At 38.2% G+C, this 21983-nt stretch overlaps 1 protein-coding gene across 1 annotated transcript in view; it reads right to left on the bottom strand.

The window, feature by feature from the left end:
* The window catches only part of LTBP1 (latent transforming growth factor beta binding protein 1), a 199851-nt gene that overhangs the window by 140037 nt on the left and 37831 nt on the right, over nucleotides 1-21983 (bottom strand). Inside the window, exon 4 of the mRNA XM_074166229.1 lies at nucleotides 10334-10509. Coding sequence (XP_074022330.1) covers nucleotides 10334-10509 — 176 coding nt within the window. The remainder of the gene's footprint in view (nucleotides 1-10333; nucleotides 10510-21983) is intronic.

Raw genomic sequence — 21983 nt, 5'->3', positions numbered from 1 at the left:
CCAACAGATTTGCCTCAACTCTATTCAGCTAAATTTATTGGGGGATAATTCTTTTAATATGGTTTTTGTTTATTTGTTTTGAAGGCATTACGTGTAGAATAGATCCACAAATGGATATGATGCTAAAGAGCTTAAATTTTAGCCTGGAGTTGTCCCTCAGTTGTCTGAGGTCTCCTGTACAAGGGATGAAAAAAGTTAATTGCATGAAGCAATCAGCCTAACCAGCACATGGAACAGGAATGTGCCCAACCCATTAACAGGAAATGCTGAGGATCTAAGACTGCTTAGTTCAAATCCTTTTAGGGCTCAGACACACTTCTTTGAGGAAATCGGTGACTCTTCACTACAGCTGTTTTCCAAACCCCACCATGACTACACTATAGCGCTCCTTAGGGAGCTTAATCCTGCAAGAGAGTTTAACAAGGCTTAGTTCACTGCACTTCTTTGGATAGGCAGGCGGACAAGTGCTTCAGCTGCAGGTCCAGGTGGGAATTAAGCAAAATATTAGCACCCAGATGACCTGTCTTCTTCAGAGTGAAGCACTTCTGAAACAGAACTTCAAGCTCTTCAAGAGTTTCATGCTTGAAAGTTCACATCCATGCTTCGGGTCTGGGGCTGGAGACAACTCCAGCTGTAAGCAACCCAGCACAGGATTCAGGTCCACACGCCTTTTTTAACTCCCATTCATGTTATCCAGATTCTTAAGCACCTAAAATGTATCTGGACCCAAAAGGCTTTCACTTGAGGGATAAGGGAACAAAAGCCAAAAAATCCACAGTTAGACACAGACAATTGTCTTTATGTCTAGGACAGAAAGCCATTCTACACAATGCTCACCTCAGCTGTAATGAAGCAGTAATGATTCCACAGCCCACCACAAGCAATTTTCTGCTGATGGAGGCTACTGCAGTACTACTGCAGGAATTGCATGTTCAGAGAGCAAAGTCAGCATGTTTACACACAAACTTACAGCCATACAGGAGCTCAGGTGGCACAGATGAATACAGGTTATTTGTGCCATTGATGCTTTCGTATTGCCAGCTAAATACAACCACTACTGTCCACTTTATCAACAGGACTCTTTCCAGAAGGTCTGAATTAGGGCTTTATACACTGGCAATAAGACTCATTCCCACCTAATCTCATTCATCTGAAATTATGCATTTTGCCTAAGGTAATTATCTAGACTCCTTTAATGATCAAGACAACAGACTTTACCTTGCCCTATGATAGTATTACAAGTCTTAAGTTGGAAGAGCATTATTTCTTTAGAAAATAAATTCTTGAGATAGACACAGTTTACCTCTCCCAGGGTACGTGACTCCCTTAAATGAGAAACCAAGTCTTAGGTGTAACATTTTAAAAGTGTTTACCACTTCCAGGAAGAGTAGGGAATAAAAATTAAAGTAACATTATCTTACTAAGTATATTCACTTAACATTCCATTTCCTGAAAGGAAGCAACTGAAAAGCACTAAGGAAGTCAACAAACTGTAAACAGTGACAAAGGACGGAACGTCATGGAATTAAGTTATAAATGAACATAGCCCTCTCTGCATGCTGAATCACCATTAAAAATCCTCTCCCTCAGCACTGCATGAAGCCAAGATCTGTTTTTCCTTTAATTTTCTGAAAGGGGAAAAAATGACGACAGAATTAAGGATGTCACCGATTCTGAAATCTGTCTCAGTGGGTATGAAAGGACCTTCTTCTTGCAGTACTTTTTTTGTCAACATCTGTTCATTCCTTCTGGCATGGGCGACGGCACTGACAGAGAAGAGCACTTTCACATCTCCTATGAGTAAAACCAGACTTAGCTACTTGCAACATTCAGAACCAATTCTTGGTATCCAAGACTTGTATCACAGCAACTCTGGAGTTAGTCCGACTAAGGGACTTTTAATGTTTAATTGTGTGGGTTCAATCAGTCTCTATATTCAGCTAAATTACTATTTTTCTAACACGTCATAGAGGTTTTCCCCTACAGAATTTTCTGGAAAGCCTCTTCTCTTTTTCTTCTTGAGAAATCTTTGGTTTTAGAGCCAATTCTCTTTCATCACAGCAGTTGAGATGCATTTGTCTCAGTCTGTGTTTTCCCCTAGCTAAAACACGTTTTGAACTGATTTTAATTCCGTTTGCCAGATCACCAATCTGTTTTTCCAGCATTTTTCCCCTTACTGCCATTTATCAGTCTTGGCTTCCATATTTTAAAGCGTAGAGACAGGATCATTCATTTTTGGGAGAATGTAACATTTAAATTAGTTCCTATAAAAGCACCAGGAGCCTTTGCCTGTCACACAGACATTCAATTACTGGTAAGCTCAGTGGCCATAAAATCTTTTCAGAGTTCAAAGAGAGACATACAGTACATTTTTGGGGGTGCTGATTTAGTGGCCTCCTCAACTGCGAACCCTTTGTGATACACAAACAATCACGAAGACAGCTTAGAAAGAGTATTGTTAAAATGCCTGCAGCTATAGTATATTGAGGGAAGCAGTTTGTATTTATACAGTTGTTCTGTCTCCAAGGTTTTCAAAGAGCTCCATAGTCTTCTATAGTTGCTAAATAAACTATGTTCATTTGTTAAAGTAATTTTTTTCAGAATCTGTCACTCTACTTTTTAAAGCAGAAGCAAAGTAAATGTGCTGCTTGATTTGACAGAGTTAACTGCATTAGTGTGAATCTAGTTAAGCGACTTAATTCACATTTGGAATTCAGTCTCTTGTTTCCAAGTCCCACTGGAATCAAATACAAACTTCAAATGGCTGTTATGAACTGTCATGCCTTTCAATAGCAGTATGGGTAACGCTCTCAAATGATAGAGAGGAAAACGATGCTTTGCTAAAACTGTTTGTGTTTTGTCATCAAAAAAGCCACACTGTTGTTTGACTCTGATAATGACAGAACCAAAATTTTTTTCTTAAACGTTTTAGAATGTCCCTGAAAAATCCCTCGTCTCTTGAAATTGAGCAAAGGCTCTGAACACACATGCAATGTTTTGCTCTTGAGAAAACAAAACAAAACAAAACAAAAAGCGCCTGACATTTATACGCTTACCCCATTCCCTTATTTGTATTTGATTATGTAAAACCTCAGGAACAAGACATGGATGTCAGTTCCCACGAGTGACTGAAGTGAATTTGACTCCACAGTCCCTCCAAATAGACTGTGTTGTCATTTTTCAGTTATTTCTCCTTGTTAGTCTTCTAGCTGTTCATTCCATTTTTATTCACCTCAGTCTGCTGGATATACCTTGCTTAATCAGAGTATAGCCTTAACATCCCTTCCTTATGTCCAAATTTACCAAAATTTCTACTTAGAAAAGTTACCAGTGTTTAACTCAAATATCCATATATATGTACGTAGGCAGAAGTCACAAGGAACACAATGCAACGCTCTAGTTAAGACAAGCCAGTGAGAGAATTATTTTGCTGTTTATGCAGAGCAGTTCCACCAATGAATACCAAGAAGGGTAGAAACAATATCTGAAGACCTGAGGGAGCTTTTTTCCCCGCTAAAGTCAACACACACTGAATTGTAGCAGAATGTCAAATCACACAGATGCTTTTACACGGAACACATGTCATATCTCTATGCATTTTTTTTGAACAGTAAAACATTTATGTATTTTACAGCTGTTTGCCCATACTTACTGATGGGGAAATACTGTTATTGTGATGTAAGTGTCACGTAGTGAAGTCAGAATGGTGCAATTTCACAAAAATAGTTTAAATTGGAATTTCAAAGCGACACCTGCTTTTGCTTAAATCAACCTATGAAGTCATCAGTGAAACCAGCATGTGTAAATTATGTATGAGCTTAAAAAAGAGTTTCTCTAAGTTAACAGTGTATTATGCTTCCAATAGTAGGAAAGCTATTGTTATGTCAAAATTTTAACAGAGGGTATTTCACACAATTCTAAGTGGGACACTTTCTTCCACATTAATCTTATTCCATGTATATAAACATATGTAAAATTATGTTGTAAAGTATGAGGCAATAGGATGTATCAAGAGTTAGAACAGTTACACAACTTTCATATGATTGTTTCAGTCTCATCTTTACCCAAAGATTTAAGTGCTGCCCACAGAACCACATGCAGATTCTAGAAGTCTACTACCCACACATTCATACTTGGTCCAACTTCAAGCCACAACATACAAAACTAAGCCACTGTAGGGTGCTGCAAACCTGTATTCACTAACCAGTGTGTAACCTATACTACCTATATTTGAGACATGTTTTTGTTTTCTACCTAAAATAGAAAGGAGACAAGTCTCCTTAATGCATTTTATAAGGAATTCTGGTGAAGACCAAAAAAAACCTATCTACATAAAAGGAAGGAAAAATGTCTTCCATATTATTTAAATCTATAAACTTAACATGCAACTTCAGTTGCAAAATTTACATACATTTTGTATTGTCTTCCTAAGTAAACAGATTAGGATTATTTTCCTTCTTAAACATATATATTTATCCTTGAGATAACTTTGTTATATAGACACATGCTTTATTTACTTCCTTTCAGTTGTGGGTAAGGTACTCTATACCTACTCTTGAGTTCTCCTTTTGCTTTTAGTGCAAATTTCTGGCTGCCTCGGGCAATAATTAATATATTTTCACAATAAGTCTCTAAGACAGGGAAGTGGTGGCACTATCATTGTACACATTGCTTAGAGAAGTTGTGGATGCCCTATCCCTGGTGGTGTTCAAGACCAGGCTGGATGGGGCTTTGAGCAATCTGGTCTAGTGAGAGATGTCCCTGCCTACGACAGGAGGGTTGGAACTTGATGATCTTTAAGGTCCCTTCCAACCCGAACCATTCTATGACTCTATAGGGAACTGTAGCCCACTGAGGGGTGTGCTAAAGTATCCTACACATGCAGCAACACAAACTCCAACAAGACTGGACAACTGATTTCAGAAGCAGAAATTCTACTTTTTTCAGCTCGATAGGCAAAACACACAATGTCACTAAAAACTAGCCCTCAACTGTCTCAAGCTGGAAAATTAGGGGTATATTTAAATGCATTTTCTGAAGAATCATTCAACACCAGAAGTGGATAGTGTGAAACTGAGAACATCCTAGCCTCTTACTGCTATAATAAGCAGTCCTCACAGCAACTGCATTGAAAGGAATTCCAGAAAGTGCACGTTCAGTTTAGAATTTGCTTATTATCATATTCTTATATATTTTAGACCAATAGAAAGAGCACAAAATTCCTTTATCTAATTTTCTTCAGTGTTACATTTATAAAGCCAGAGATGTGAACACTGATATTTAGAGGATCCATACTCAGCTCATGCTGACTCGTTACTACTATTTAACAGTGCCATTAAAGCAGTAGTGGAAAATGTCTGAGGTAGATGTACCTGAATTACTTAAAGTATCATCTTCCTACTGTTTTATAGACTACTAGGTTGCAAATAGAACTTTAGAACTGAAATTCCTGTGCTGATGCCATTGCTACCGTTAGACTCTTAGAGGATTTTTAACCCTGAGGTTTCAAATATTCGGGCAGATTACAGGTCAAGTGTGCTGGTGTGTACTTTTAAGAAAGCAATGCATCCCTTGGGAATTACTCAGAGCTCATGGTGAGCTTATACAAGATAGGCTATTTGGCTGGCCTCACGTATGTCTCAAAGGATTTTTAATGTTTACATTACACATGTTGAGATCCACATGATCTCATCCTTTTCAGTTATTCTTTGTTGATCATATCAATTCCACTGCAAGCTTACTGCAAGCTTATTTCATCACTATATATTCAATCTTCCTACTGGTACTAAACCATATTTATAGTTCTCTGCAGCTGTCAGTCTATCCAACACAAGCTATTTTCATTTGCTTGAGAAGGCTCTGAATTTCCAAAGCCTTATCCTTAAGCATTTGCTAATTCTGCACAAAGGTATCTGAAGATTAATTTGCAGCAGCTTAAATATATCAGTGTACTGATTAAATAGAATCAGATAGATGCTCTAGAGTGCAATAACTTTAAAAACAGATGATTTAAAAGCATGCAAACGGAATAGCATTTGAGCTCTAAAGACAAGCACTTTAAGATTATACAATGCCATATTTATGGGTCCTGATTTTTCTCTCTCTTTCTGTACTGAATGTGGTATAAGCGCTTTGAAAAAAGCTATATATGGCCATATAAATAGAACTGTGTTACAATACTAGGCATAAGGAGACCGAATTAACAATGGAGTAAAATTGTGATCATTCTGAAAATTTGATTGAGTTAGTGAACTCAAAAAATGTTTAATTCAAGATCTTTAACATTATTTCCACGGTGGGTTTTTCAACCTTTTAAAAATCACTATGAACAATTGCAACTGCATCCCCCTATTAGGCACGATGAATGAGAATTACAAATTTAGTACTAAAGAACTAAAAATTTTTATGCGAGCTTTATGACTAATTACACTAGCTAGTCCTAGGAGAAGGCATATAACCCACAGCACAAAAGATCAAAATGCTTGATAATAGAAATGGCTACTGGCAGGTAACTGCATTTCACATCCCAGGGTGACTTTAAATGCTATTATTGTGACCCCAATGGCTTACTGAATTTTCAAGCTTTGTTGATGCGATACAGAATCACAGAATCACAGAATATATTTGGTTGGATGGGACCTTTGAGATCATCAAGTCCAACCAACAAAAACAAAACAAACAAACAAAAAAAACCCACACCCAAAAAATCCCAGAACACCAAAACCAAACCAAACACCCACAACCAGACACCACACCCACCCACAAACAGACACAAACGAACAATCTCAGGCACTAGAGCATGCCCTGAAGTGCCATGTCTACATGTTTCTTGAATACCTCCAGGGATGGCGACTCCACCACCTCCCTGGGCAGCCTGTTCCACTGCCTGACCACTCTCTCAGTAAAGTAATTCTTCCTAATACCCAATCTAAACCTCCCCTGCCGCAACTTCAGACCATTTCCTCTGGTCCTGTCATTATTCCCTTGGGAGAAGAGGCCAACACCCACCTCTCTACAACCTCTTTTAGGTAGTTGTAGAGGGCAATGAGGTCCCCCCTCAGCCTCCTCTTCTCCAAACTAAACATGCCCAGAATACGTAACTTTACAGTAAAATTCAGTTTGAAAGACAGAAAGAATAAACCATTTTGCTGTCTTTAATAAGACTACTACACTGCATGTTCTGAAAGCTGCAAGCGAAATGAAACTGCTTATAAATACACCAGGGTAAATATTACAGGAGGACCTTAAATTAATTTTAATTGAAAAATGTTTAATGTGACTTATCTTCAACATTTTTTCTCTAGTATCTTCAAAAGCTGATCTGGCAGCACTATAATGGAACATTCAAACACGGGTGACTGTCTATGAATCAGAAGATGCCCAGGAACACCTCCTCAGGGTTGGCAGTTTTCCTCCCAAAGCACCATCAGTCCTCATCTCATTTGCCTCTGTCAGGACAGACCTGTCTCTAAAGATATCTCAGGACTGGCACTTGTTCCAGTTTCAAGTCTGCTCAGTTCATGTCACAGGATTGAAATATCTGTAGAAGTCCAGAAAAATCAACACCAACTGCAGCTACAGCTGGAAAAAACAGATATATTCTATGGAGTACACCTTTCACAGATGCCAGTATCTGTCACAGTGTTAATACTTCAAAATAAAATGCATAGAAATGCTCAGAAAAAAAAAAATAACATGACAGAATGCCTTGCTTTGCACCCCATGTAAATTGGTAACTATGAACTCTTGGACGATGCCACCAAGTATTATCTGGCTACTGTTTCTTCTCTTCTCTGAAAAAAATTATTTAACGACAAGGAAAGAAAAAAAGGTTTTGAAGTATTCAGTACTAACTTTCTGGCTTTTGCTTTTTAATAAAATGATTACATTTTCCCCTCTTGTTTTCCAAGTATCTCCACATTTCCATTACTGATTCCTTTGCTCAATGAAATAAGAGGCTCTGCCATAAAACAAGGTTATACATTTAACAGCATTGACAGAATACCGTGATATCATTAGTTATTCTCCTAAATTTCCTTATATTAGCTAGACAATGAATGTCAGCCCTGCCATAAGCATGACATAATTTGTAGGAACTCATCCCTCAGTTCGAGACAGGGCTAGGAAGTGTATATTGGTGGTTGTCACAGAACCCCTGACATGAAATTTCTTATCCTAATCTTACCTCACTGTAATTAATTCAAACATCCCTAACATTAAAATATGACAGTTGAAATTTATCACTCAATTTTGATGGAAACAAGTAGCCTTCTATCCTTGGAATCAATTCCAGCACCTCCAGAAACCAGAAGCCACCCTAAGTAGATATAGGTGGCCACATCCTAGGTCTCCTGTTGAGGCTAAGGATATACAGTCTTAAAATCTAATAACGCACAGCTCAAACTGCACTCTGTACTGACAGATATCAAAACCGCTTCATCAGAAGTTGCAATCACTGACTCCCACCTCACAAATGTAGAAGTGGAGGCAAAACAGGTTAAGTGACCTTTTTAAGGCTGCTCAAAAGCCCAGTGTCAGAAATTTCAACACCATACAAATAGCCTCAGTCTTAGTCCTGCATTTTACCTCTGTGCCAACACTTAAGTCACTGCTGATCTTACCAGACCATGAAAAGCATTTTAACTATCTGTTCTTTGGGTGTTTTAGGAATCACATGCTTTCTGATAAAGGTAGAACGTTTTACTAATGCACTGCTCACTGAAGGACTTCTTAGGATTTGATAACAAATGCTCTGTGTCTTCAGCTCCTGGCTTTCCTTCTCCCAGTCATACCCCTCAGAGTACTGTAATTAACAGAGGAGCTCCAATAAGCTAGAAAGAGCTAGAAGCACTGGCTTCCTTTGTCTTAGAGCTGCATGGAGTTATTTCTCCTTATGCTACGATAGAAGAAAAAAAAATCTGACACAACCCATTCATTTAGTGACAGCTTGGTACATGCAAGCTACACTGAGTGTAGCTAAGGTAGACTGACTCAAACAGCCTGAAAGAAGGGGGCAAAAGTGAAGATCTTTTTGGTCAGAATTCAACCAGCAACAGCCACTCCAAGTACTGGGAGAACTATACAACCTGGGATTTGTATACTCTTTGGCTAGCAAGAGTCGAAAGAGAAGGACACAATCTGGACCCAGTGGCCACTAATACCTTATTTGGAGGAAAATTGCAGATGGCTGGAAGAAAAGCAATGGTATTTTATTTGCAAAAGGGACTATTGGTTGATGTTGACAATGTGATGAAATATCTTTTTGAAGCTCCTAAGAAAGGGATGGAGTGCTTTGCAAGCAGTATACGACACAACTGAAATTGTCAATTGAAAGACCTATGGCTGTCCCTTGTTCCTCTCATTAGGGCCAAGATTCTAACTAACCATTGATGAACCTGAGGAAAAGGAAGCAGGGGGTTGTATTTAAGTATAAATGGACAGACCATAAACATGCATAATGCAGAAATGCAAAGATATACACACAGAAAAACCATATTTACAGATTTAGAAGGAGAGGCTCTTCCCTAAATCCTCAGCAGGATATATTTCTCTGTGCTACAGCAGAGGAAGTCTGTCAGGAGACTGCGAGTACCTTAGGTCTCTGTGTTAATCAGTCCATTATTTAACTGCGGGAGCTTTTCTCCAAATCAAGCCAGCAGACGCTCTGTAATACCTAACTGATAATTCATCAAGCTCTTCATGTATTAAGCCAAAACTTGTCCTCAAGCTCCCCACACAATGGGGCATGAGCCAAGGCCACAAGCCGGGCATCTACACAATCCTTTTTTTATAAACACGAAGCAGAAACTCTCATGCAGCCTCCATACTGTGCAGAAGTTCATAAACACATAATAAATTAAATATAGAGAAAAATAATCACCAATCAGACCACAATCCTGGACTCCAGCTTTCCAAGAAAGGTATCCATCATAATGAAGTAAAGGGAACTGTCATCTTATGCCGACTACACTCAGGGTTATGCATACTTTAGCAAGTGTTCACAAAGCACCTTTATCTGAAGGAAAAACTATCATCTAGAAATAGCATTATGAGAGATTCCAGCAGCGAATCAGGTTCAATTTCTTCTCTTCATCCAGGAAATCTGTTTTGCCTCTCAACAGGATACAGAATTATGGAGCATTTGCTAATGTAAGATTTATCTCATGTTCAATTATTTTAACCTTTTTCTGTCTTGAAGTGTTACTGAAATTCAGGTGAATAAAAGAAATTTTCAAGATCTTGAAAAAGGGAAGCAGGGAGCTTTGGGGGGGGGCGGGAGGGGGAGGGGGGGAAAGGTGGAAGAAGGGAGCACACTTTTTGCAGTTGTACTCACACTGAAAAGGTGATGCAAGTTGATCCTGGCCCAGTCTCAGCGGTAATGAGCCCTCAGTGGACTGTTCTCCTGAAATCACTTTTTTCATTGGATAATATTTAGGTTTGATCACATATTCCTGTGTTTGGCCATGATGAAGATTCATCATCAGTGTCTGAGATGAAAGGGGTATCATCCTGTTTTAGGAAAAAAAAAAAAAAAAGAGACAGAATGATGTAAGAATTAATAAATCAGACTTAGAAACTACTAGTAAAAAAATTAAAACAAGTTCATCTGTACTCCTCAAAATACAGTTTGGGAAACTTACTAGCCTCCAATTAAGCACCCGATTTTCCATGCATTTAGTATTCTCATTGTCTTGTCAGCTCAACATCTAACAAATAAAGACTATAGGGATTATATGACTTCCTTTTTGATATAGCAAGATGTCCCGGTTTGAGGTAGAACCGAACCAATTTTCTGTTCTGTAACTTTACATCCTAGCTAGGCCTCCTCTAACTCTCTGAAATTAACGGCATATTGTGGAGAAAACTGCTCGTTCTCAGAATGATAAGCCCAATGTTTGTGCTCCATGCCAAGGAATGGTATGCAGGGAGGCCCTTGCTTATACTTATTGCTATAACAACCAAGGTTGGCCAATTTCGTTATTTGCCCCCTTAGAGGGTCGGAAACGGAAAAAACGTAGAGGGGTCACATCGGTGGGGAGGAGCGGACAGGACAGGTGACCCAAACCTGACCAACTGGGGTATTCCATCCCATCTGCCCCATGCTCAGTATAAAGGCTGAGGGATCAAAGGGTCAGACCCCTTCCTGCGATGGCCGACGTCCAGAGAGGACTCTGTCTGTTCATCTGCCTTTGATCCCGATCCGTGTGTTCCTGACTCCAGAGCTGGAATCCAGTTCCCATCCGTCACTGAGTCCAGTCTGGGACTTCCCCAGTGCCTGCCGGTGGTGTGACTGTCATCCTGGGAGCTTGATACGGTTTTGTATATATTGTATCTATTTCATTATTTTCTTCTTTATTTTTATTTTAATATTAATTCTTCATTAAAGTAGTTTAGTTCATTCTAAACTTCTGAATCTCCTTATCTCTTTCTCCTCCTCTCTCCTCTTTTGGGGGGGGGAGGGAGGGGAAGGGCCATCTGCCGGTCTGGTTTTGGTAAATTCAGCCGAAACCACGACACAAGAGAAGTATGATGGACAGCTCAGAAAACAGGGAGGAATGGGAAAAAAATCCTCCTCAAAATCATGAGTGGGAGCTCAACTTTGTTAGCACACAGAGCTTCCCAAACTGGTCAGCAAAGCAGTGGTACATTTAAACATCTCTCCGTTTCTGACAACTGCCATTGCACATCAGATATGTTAAAAGTAGAACCTAAGCCCAGCTAACTTTACCTCTCTGTTCCCAGCAATCCTGTTCCCTTCCCCATCATACCCCTCTAGCCACAGAGCAGAGCACCACTCCTCTTCCCCTTTTTCAGCCTGTCTCTCATCTCATCAGAAGGTCTGTCTCTGTTTCCCAGCTCCACATTACTTTCCCCATCCACTTTCTCTTTGCCTGCACCATTGAACATCTCTGACAAATGTTCCATACCACATGGCTTTCTTTCACAGCAAAACTATTTCTCCTTCCTGTTAAACAAGATGATTCCTTCAAGCTCACTGATTCTCTCACTGTCAATCCCAATTCCTTACTTGTATTGTTAGATTCCTCCTTAAGACCTCAGTTTCTCACTGCACAAGACCTTGCCAACTTCCCTTCTCCCCTTCTCAAAAAACATGGTTATTTAGCTACCACTAAGCAGCAGGAACTATTTCTTTAGAAACAGACAAACTGATCTCCACTCTTCCACAGTGCTACCCAGCAGTAAACAAGCAAGGGAGCAAATCACACAGCTGTTAAGCACATGCAATGAAACTGTGAGCTGCTTTGAGGCCCTTGGCTGTAGAGTTCCTCTGCCTAACAAGTAATAGCACACCTTCAAGTGATAAACCTAGCAGCAAGTCTTCAAGAAGTTGTAGCTAACACAGATCACACTGTAGAGATACACAATCCTCAGAGAGTAGTATCAATTACTAACCTAGTAACAGTGACTACTAGGACTATGTTATCCTTTGCTCAAATGAAGTCATGAAGAGTGGGATGCTCTAAGCCCCCCTCACTTCCTTCTCAACTAAGGGTCTGTAATAAGTTCAATCCGCAAAAGTGGAAAAATGGGAAAGTCATGGGATTTGTAATAACCATCCCTCAAAACCACAGTTCTGCAGGGTAAATAACTGCCCTCTGAAAATAAGACATGGGCCCTATATCACAGCAGACAGCTAGGCAGCACTTCCCCACAGTGGTGGGACTGAAAAGTTTCAGCCGAGTGAGAAGTCAGATGATTATTGTATTGTTTTTCTACATCTGGACCCTGAGCCAGCCCCTATCTCCAAAGCAATGCTTGATTCCTTAGTAATGTTATTCAAGGATTCTTAGTAACTGCTGTAGCCAATGGATTTATGGTTAGAACAGACAATAGGGTTTTGTCCTACACAGATGCTCTTGCTAACTTGGATCAGTTTGAGAAAAAGTGCATTCAGTAACAGACATTCTAGGACTTAGATACAACAGAACCCTTACTCCTCAGACTATCTCGAAGTCAAAAACTTTTCTAATACAGTGCTTACACAGCCTCATTATAGTCAGCAAAAGTCCCTTCCCCGGAATAAGAGAGAATACTGTACTTTCCGTGTTGTCTTTAGGTTCCTACCAGCAGATCTAATGAGAAGCTTCAGGGGGTGTTGGAGGTCAGGCTCAAAATTCAACACAATCTGATAAGAATCACCAGGAAGACCTCAGCCTGCGATAAAGCTGAAGTCACTGCCTTCAGTACTACCTACACGTGAACTTAATTTCTTTGAAGATTTACTACAATCCTTCCTGTCCAATCTGTTTTTTCTACAGATCTTGTTTGATGTTGGTGTGTAAGGACATCCATTGCTTACTTGGACATAAGAGGGTCTATACTGAATTCTTCTCATGTGACATGTAATAAGGCTGCAACAGAGGTCAAAATACTACAGAAGTTGATACTGTTGATACAGCAATCTATTAGAAGGTTTATATATATTTAAGTTTAATGGTGGTATCTTCTTCGACTGGACACAGACAGATGCTGCCATTTAAGTGCCTGTCTGTATGTATAGGTATACACAAAATCACATCAAATGTTTAAAAGTTGCTGGTATTGAACATCCACTGCTAGTGCGGATGTGACTAACTGGCAGCAGGTTTTTGCCAGCCATCCGACCAGCCTGACTGGTCTTCCTCACCAGAAGTGCAGTTCCAGTAGGCGCTGATACAGTCAAACATCAAAGCATTTATGAGATCCCTCTGATCTGACTGTTCTTTTGATATTCAAATTCTTCTCAACATGACCTAGTTCTTTAAGATGCTAGTTCATAATCGAAAGGATATTGCATAGCTAACTGAAATGCTGCAGCTTCCACTAGAATCAAGGATACTACTCGAACTACATCATGGGAGCTATATGAGGCCAGTTACGTAGCTCTGCTATCAACAGCTTGGGTACAGACACTAGTGAAGGACTTGAGTTTTTTCTTCCTAGACCAGCACATAGGTGGTCCTTAAGTGCTGTGGGACTCATAGATAATACGATATCATTTCTAGGGGGCTCAGCAACACAGCGAGGAGTAATTTTATTTCCTTGTATTGATCTTTGTGAAAGAAATCTTCAGAACTGTCCCTTCTAACTGACCTCAGAAGACAGAGGAGAGCCTGAGCTTCAGAGAGGAGGTAATATGTCAGCACTGAAAATCATTAATATGAAGGTAAAATGTCACAAGGAAACACTTTAGGCCTGGTTTGGTAACAAGCATCACCCCAGTCCCTATTGAGCCTTTGGACATTATCTTAACAGTTCTACTACAATGCATTCCCAATCTTCTAGAAAGCAGTGGTTGTTGCTATGACTGTTGGTGCCAGCTTGCCAAATAACTCTCCTACACCAGTGCGGGAATACTATTGTTCCTTCCCTTTCTTGTAGGGTGGCCTCTGCCAAGTTCAGGAGCTCTGCCTGAGTCCCTCACGCTGGTCCTGTCTTTGCATGGGGGCCCAGGTGCTGTATCCAAGTCACAACACCTGTGCCAGGAGCCCCAGGCACAAGGCAAAAGCTAAGCTTACTATTACGCCCAGGTTCATTTAGCTGACCCAAGGCAAATGATCCGGGCAGTTTAATCTCTGTTCAGAATACACTAGGGTAGCAATGCTAGGCATTGAGTGGAGTGGTTTCATCTATTACCAGTGTTGGAATATCCAAATTAAAAAAAAAAGTAAGTAGCAGGATAGACTGATTTCTTCACAACACTACTCAAGGTTCAAGACCACTAGGAATAGCTGGTGCTATCTTGCTACCACAGCCCACAAGAGGATATTCCAGGTAGGTCCCAGACACTCTAAACCTGTTTTTTGTAATGTAAAACAAAGAAACAAAAGGCATAGTCATGGGCGCTATACTTAAGAGATAAAGAGTCCTTATCAATTAATAGCAACCATCACTGCAACTGAAGGGATTTTATTGCTTTCCAATTTTAGCATGTATCTTACTGCACATATGAACACTGCACAACTCTGTGGAACCCCTGGGCATTGTTGCAATACAAAATATTCAAGTACTGCTAATGCTCTTTGTAACATCAGCTAAGAAGATGCAATTGCTGGTTCCAATCCAAGTTTAAGTTTTGCACAGAACAGCCAAGACTACAGAAGACTTGTGCATTACACAGGCTTACGTCACTAATTTATCTGGTAATTTGTAATTAGAAGGGCAAAACAGACATTAATAAACTTAAAAATTTTCCATTGCTGAAGTGTACATTAGGCAGACAAACAAATGCCTAATTGCATTTTCCACAAACAATATGATAAATACATATAAGGCTACAACAACACTGCAGAGGGAGAACAAACATTTGCAGCTAACCATCATGCAAAAGAAAGCTCTCTTGCTTGATAAAAGCTAACAAGGAATGCAATGTATCAGAGTAACTCTGGCAAGCAGAAATGAGACCAGCAACGTTTGGCATGAAAAGTACTGTCTAGACTAAATAAGACAAGCCTGACTCAGGCTGCTTTCTTCATTTTATTTACTGTAACTCTGATGCTCCCATGCTTGGCTCCTAGATAGCAATATTTAGAAAAAAAAAAAAAATCTAAATTTCTAACACAATTGTTTTATACAAACCTACAATTTCCTTCTTCACTACCTCCTCTCAAACTCACAATGAACAGTCACCAGGAGAAGAAAACCTAGCATTTTCTAAAATTGTGAGATAATAAAGGAAATATGCAGGACAGTTTGAAAGGCATGAAAATAGAACTAAATCCCGCCCCTCCTCCCCCCACCTCCTGCCCCGTAAATTATGAAAATTCAGTTGCTAGTTCAGCCTGACCTTTGCCAGCTGTTTCCTCCTTACACTGCTGATCTGATTTTATTTTTTTTAAGATACATAAAAAAGTTTAACTTCCCAGCTGATGATGAACAGATGGGACTCTTCAAAGCCCTTTACATTATCATACCCAACATTAATCAAGCATGGCTTATTTCACAGTGTCCTTCCAGTCACGAGATGAAAGAGAGGAAGCATTCAAGCTTTTCTTTCTTTTCACTATTGCAAATATTCTGCACAAAATTGATTTTACATACAAAAATGTATTTTTAAATGCATAACTAAAAATCTTGTCCCTGAAATACAGTGCAAATACTGAAAAACAAGCATTGAGATATGCCTGCTCTAGAGTAACTAGGGCTGCATTAGTATTTTCATTATAAACTTGCCTTGACTTTGTCTCTTTGTGATATGCTTTTCCCTAGGCAAAAATTTGCAAAGATCGTGGTTCGGATACGAATAATTTGTTTTCAAAGGATACCTTCAAGTTATAAATTTTACTTTTTTTTACCCCTTTAAAAGGTTAAGATGTAATTCATACCATAGTTGAGATCTTATTTGATCATAATCAAATTGACTTGATTTGTAAAGGAAGTAGTACTAGAAAATCTTTATTCTACACCAAGAAAAAAAAAAAGGTAAACAGGAATCAACATTATTTATAAAGTTTCCCACAGAAATGCAAAACATTAACTGTTATCCACAAATACCAGTTTTGCCCAACTTAAATGTAATTTCTGTGGTAAAAACCTTGTTGAAGACACTTTCAGGGATTATCTATACTTAAGTGTTTGCTAATAAAGTTAGCCCTGTATTTGCAGATTCAACTGAATTGCTCATGGGTTAGAATCCTTTTGCCAGCATAAGATGCTGTAATAGCTGAACTAAAGCTCTTTGAAACAAGAGTATTTTCAAACTAAGCACAACTATGATTCCATTGATTCATCCCATTTTCTGCATATAACAATAAACTGAAATGTGTAAATTTACGACACGTTTCTAAAGAGAAGAGGTACACTGAGTTTTCCAGAATCACCAGCAATGATTCATTTCCTAGATGTCAAAAAGTAGAAAATGGTCTTCCAACAAAAGAAATATATCTGCTAGCTGAATATTCAGATATAGCGCAAAACCACAGATGCCCAGATACACAACTTGATAGAAGCTACAGTTCTTGCAAGTTAGGCAATAGCAGACAAGTATTTCTCATATAATAGAGCCTTTAAAGATTAAATTTGAAGAATACTCCTTCCAAAAAGGAACTAAGTTATATAAATGGTAATTCTATCAGTGAGAAAAAGGAAAGCTTACCTACTAGATCTTTTCATTAGAATAAGCACAGAAAGTTTGTTCCTCTCCTCTCCCAAAGTGTCATCAAGATGCAACCGACCCAAATCTAAAAAATTTTCCCAGAGTATTAAGTCTTAACTATCCTCAAAGTAAACCAACACTTAAGGAACACAGTATGCAGGAAGACTAGCAAAATCCGGTATCAGACAACGATGAACAAGAAACAGACAGAAGTCTGTAGTCTCACAGTAACAGCAACTTACGAACTTCCCTTTTCACCATTCACCAAATGAACAGCTAGAAGCTATAAATGATTCATTATCCTATGCATACCTTCACCAACACTTAACCTGTGAAGCTCTTCACCAATCCAGATGAATTAATTTGACATCCAGATTATTTTATACAGGCTCTCAGACATACATACAGCTCCAAATTGTCAGGCACCTCTTAATAGCAAAGTTCAAGCAAGCAAAAAAAATTACAAACCACAAAAGAAAAAACCCTAGGTGTGTTGCTGACTTGTTCTTGCTGACCTGCTTTTGTTGATTATTTTTGGTTTGTTTTGGGTTTTTTCCAGGACACTACATTTGATAATACTACATTCATGTAAGATATGTAGCAAAGTAAGACATGTCAGTGTCTTTTGTAAATCAGGGAAGGTATCAAACTCATTAAAAATTCAGCTTTTAAAAGAGTGGCTGCCAATGTCACAAATATTTGCATTAAAAATTTGACCTTCAGGCATTCACTATGTTGCAAAAGTGAATTAAGATGAAATTCACAAGTTAACAGCAAGCTTACTTAACCACGGCTATGAGCAAGTTCAATACATAATCTATAGAAAAATTAATGTACGATATCCCTTCCCTGTTTCACATTACATTTTCTACAGAAAAATCACTTCTGTTTTCATAGGTCTAGTGGTATGTTACGGAATATTACATTGACACTGTGCAATAAATAAAATTACTCTGATAAAGACACATTAACTAGTGATAATTTCTAATCTGTCCACTCATGAGACAGACTTTGGTATTAGAAAAGTATGTCGAAATGACAATTAAAAATAGAAACATAAACTCCCACGATTGATGTTATACGATAAAGGCAAATGAGCACAGCTGCTGCAAAGCAAAACCATGCATCACTAATCTACTCAAATTCTTGAGCATGTTAAACAAAACAGCAGACAAAGAGCCTGGTTGGTTGATATAATTTATTTGAAATTCAAAAAAGACTTTAAAAACTTATCTCACAAGACACTACTAAAAAACCCTAAATTATAAAACAGTGTTGCAAGCTCAAAATGGGCAAAAATGTGGAACAGAACAGATAAACTTTTTTTCATGGACATATATTAATTATGGTATGTCCTTTTGAAGTCTAACAACACATACATGGTTTGGTAATACCTCACTTCAGCAAAATAAGTAACTTAGAATTCTATCAAATTTTGCTAGAGTAATTCAGAAAACCCTAAAATCTAACTTGGTCTTCCAGACTAGCAAGTATATATTTACACAAGATAAATTCATTCTGAGAATACTCTTATGCCTTTGTCTGAATTAAGCAGAAGTCTGTAATTTGGGAATCTAATAACTAAATAAAAGCAAGTATGCCAGTAGAGAACCTAAAACCTTGGTCTACCCTTGAGATTCTGACAGGTTAAGTCATTATTATAAAAAAAAATAATTCAATGAGCAAGTAGCTACACCATCAAGTTTTTCTGTAGATGTAGATGGATTAGCAAAAATGTTTTGTTGCTACAGCTTGTTATGTCTAGGAAATGTTATGAAAGTATGACCTTGCTGGTATAAGCAGAGCTTCTCAGAAGGGGCCAGGAATATGGAATACATCATAGGTTTATAAATCTAAGATGTATTTAAAACCCGTTTATAAATTAGACTTATGTGCAAGTAGGAAAAGCACAAAAAAGACAAGACAATTAATAGTGGCTAGAAAGGAAGAGAGGTACCTCCACTGTAGATGAAATCAAGCACTGATGAACAAGGCAACGTGCATTAGAAGCAATCAGAACTTGTCACACACATTACTGATGTCTATACTCACTGCAGCAAATCAACCAAGAGACTCTAGCATCAGCCTGGTGAAAGTTTCCAGTGTACAAAATTGGATTAAAAGATAAAACTCAAAGCATTACTGAGTGTAAAGAGCTGAGGGAAAATAACAAGGAAGGCTTTTAAAGGCACTGATACCCACAAAGCTAAAAGAGTCCATGAAGTGCCCAGGCAGGGAGAAGCCAGAGTCTGGTTCCAGAGAAAATTCTTTAGGGAATGTACGACAGAAAATACAAAATAACCGTTAATTCAAAATGAAATCCAGTAAATTCTAGACTAAAAAGGAAACAGTTTTTCCACACACTACAGAATCAGTTTATGGAAAGAACTATCACAAGGTATTATGGATCATAATTGCTTCCAAGGATGCCAGTGTAAATCGATGAGCACATCTCAAATTCAATTATGAGATCGCAGGAAAAAAATCAGAAATCCTTGTGCTTAAGGATATCAGCTTCCTACGTAATAAACAATGTAAACAAACTCCTCCTAAGTGCCAAAAAGTGTCCAAGTCAGACCACTTTATCCCTCTGTAACACAGATTTCATACCTAAGCAACTACTAGCAGATGTAGTATGATTTTGACTTGGCCTAAATATTGTACCAAAAAAATGCCATGTGCTCATTATATGAAAATAAACTGTATCTTCATGTGTTTGAGTGGGGAGATGGTTATTGGGCCATAACTATCTTAACCATATTTACTGAAGACTTTCTAAACTTACTTGACAAGAAGCATAAAATGCATAGCAGTTTATGACAGTAAAACCTAGAAAATTTCAAGATTAAATCCTGACTCCACCTTCAGTACACATATTTCTCAGCAGAAGCTCTTTTTGGTCTACTAAATCAGCAGCAAGAAGCTCTGACAGACTGTACTGGCTAGAGGATACACTCCCTGAAACACCCCAGGGACCGCTCTTACTAAATTATGCCACAGAATTTAGCAATCCTAAAGATAGAGAGTTATGGAAAAAAAGCAAAACTAAAATGTTTATCCAAGTTCTCCACAGTGGCCACCTAAATTCAACTGATGCAACAACAGCATGCTCCCTGCCACATCTGGGAAGTCTGGAAGTGATGCAAGACAAAACCAGAAGTACATGTTGTGCTGTACCCCTGATGGTGAAAAGATAAGCGGTGAAAAGTTTTGGAGGTAGAAATAATATTTGTATTAGGCCAAGAACGCTTTTAACACCTACACTTTCAATTGTACAACTTCTTTCTTAGCTGAACTAGATAAACAACTCATATGATCTATTCTTTCATACCACAAAATTGAGTAATAAAGACTATCCTTTGTTTTAAGCCATCACAAAAAAGGAATGTCTCCATTTGCAGGCAAAACCAGGGAAAGGGGGAACAACAGCAAGCGGTTACGCTTATGAGGAGTCTAACTTTGGGGTCAGGAGCTTCCAAAGCCTTGTGACATACATCTACAAATAGTTTGATTATAACATCACACAAAAAACATTGTCTAAGTAATTAAGGTAGTAAATTCATGCAGGATCAGAGGATAGAACTTTCCAAAAGTTATTAGTGAATTTTAGTTGTTTATTGAAATTATATATATAACATGTATAACTTTTTGTTCATTAAAACTGCATACATATGATACAGTATAACTATGTTCTCATCATCATGGATTTTCAGATAAATAACATTCAAGGAAATTGTACGTTTGTGCCTAGATGGTAAAATGTCTTAAAAAGACAAATAGCAGTAGCTCTAATCCTCTTTGTGTTGGTACAAGATCCCTGATATAAAAAGGTTACTTCAGCAGAGCTAAAGAACCAACTAAAGCTAATGGAACTAATAAAGCATTTATTCACTGTCGCAACCTGGGAAATTCCTCTGCAGAAAGAACCTTAACAAAGAATCTTGACAACAGATCAACTAAAATCAACATGCTTTATTTATACATCTATTAAAGATACAAAAAAAAAAAAAAAGCGCCCACCTGTATCAGCTTCTCAGCTTGTTTAATAATGGAGATCAGATAGAGATGATTTTACCTACATGACTAATTGCTTTAAGGCTTAACAGGAGCAGCATTTTAGGATTAGCATCCCAGAAACAGGACAGGTACAATATATACCTTTTAACTTCAGACAATAAAGGACGAAAAAATAAGTTTAGTACAACACTAATTCTTGGCATATATAGAGAGTACTACGACACTTCATACAGCAAGTAAATCTAAAAACAGCATGCAAAGAATCTAGATTTAAAAATAGGCTGTCTTTTTCTCATTTACTTGCTTAACTTAATCCCACTAGAAAAAGATTCGTTGCTTGAAAACTGAGTGTTAAAATAATCTTTCAGAAAGCAAGCCCAGATAATATAAAGATAGTAATATTTTTGTCTGAGAAAGGTTCCTGATTTTCAGCAAAAATTACCAGGGCTAAAGGTGAGCATAAATTTCAACGGAATAGTGACTCACTATTCCACTGCTAAAGAGCCCAACGAATACTATAATTAATATTATAATGATGCACTCTTGTGATTTCTAAAATAATTAGGTAGAAGGTAGGCTTATCTAGGAAAGCACTGAGGTCAACGATGAAAGCTAAACTGTTTGAAACATCAATTTTACTACTGATCTTGCTATAGCGAGCAATACAGTTTATTCCAGAGACAGAGAAGTTAGCATAAGAAAGTTAGAATAGGCACACGATTTTCTCCTCTCCACTTCACTATCTGTAAAACAATCATCTACATCACAAGCTAGTAAGATGCTGCAAAGTATTTAACAATGAAAGGGCTTAAGACTGTACAGTTTTCGGTATACATGCAAAGGAATACTGAAACAGCTAAACTGGTCTTAA

The sequence above is a fragment of the Numenius arquata genome, chromosome 2 (assembly GCF_964106895.1).
Source record: "Numenius arquata chromosome 2, bNumArq3.hap1.1, whole genome shotgun sequence".
Classification (NCBI taxonomy): domain Eukaryota; kingdom Metazoa; phylum Chordata; class Aves; order Charadriiformes; family Scolopacidae; genus Numenius; species Numenius arquata.
This window is presented reverse-complemented; position numbering and strand designations above follow the sequence as displayed.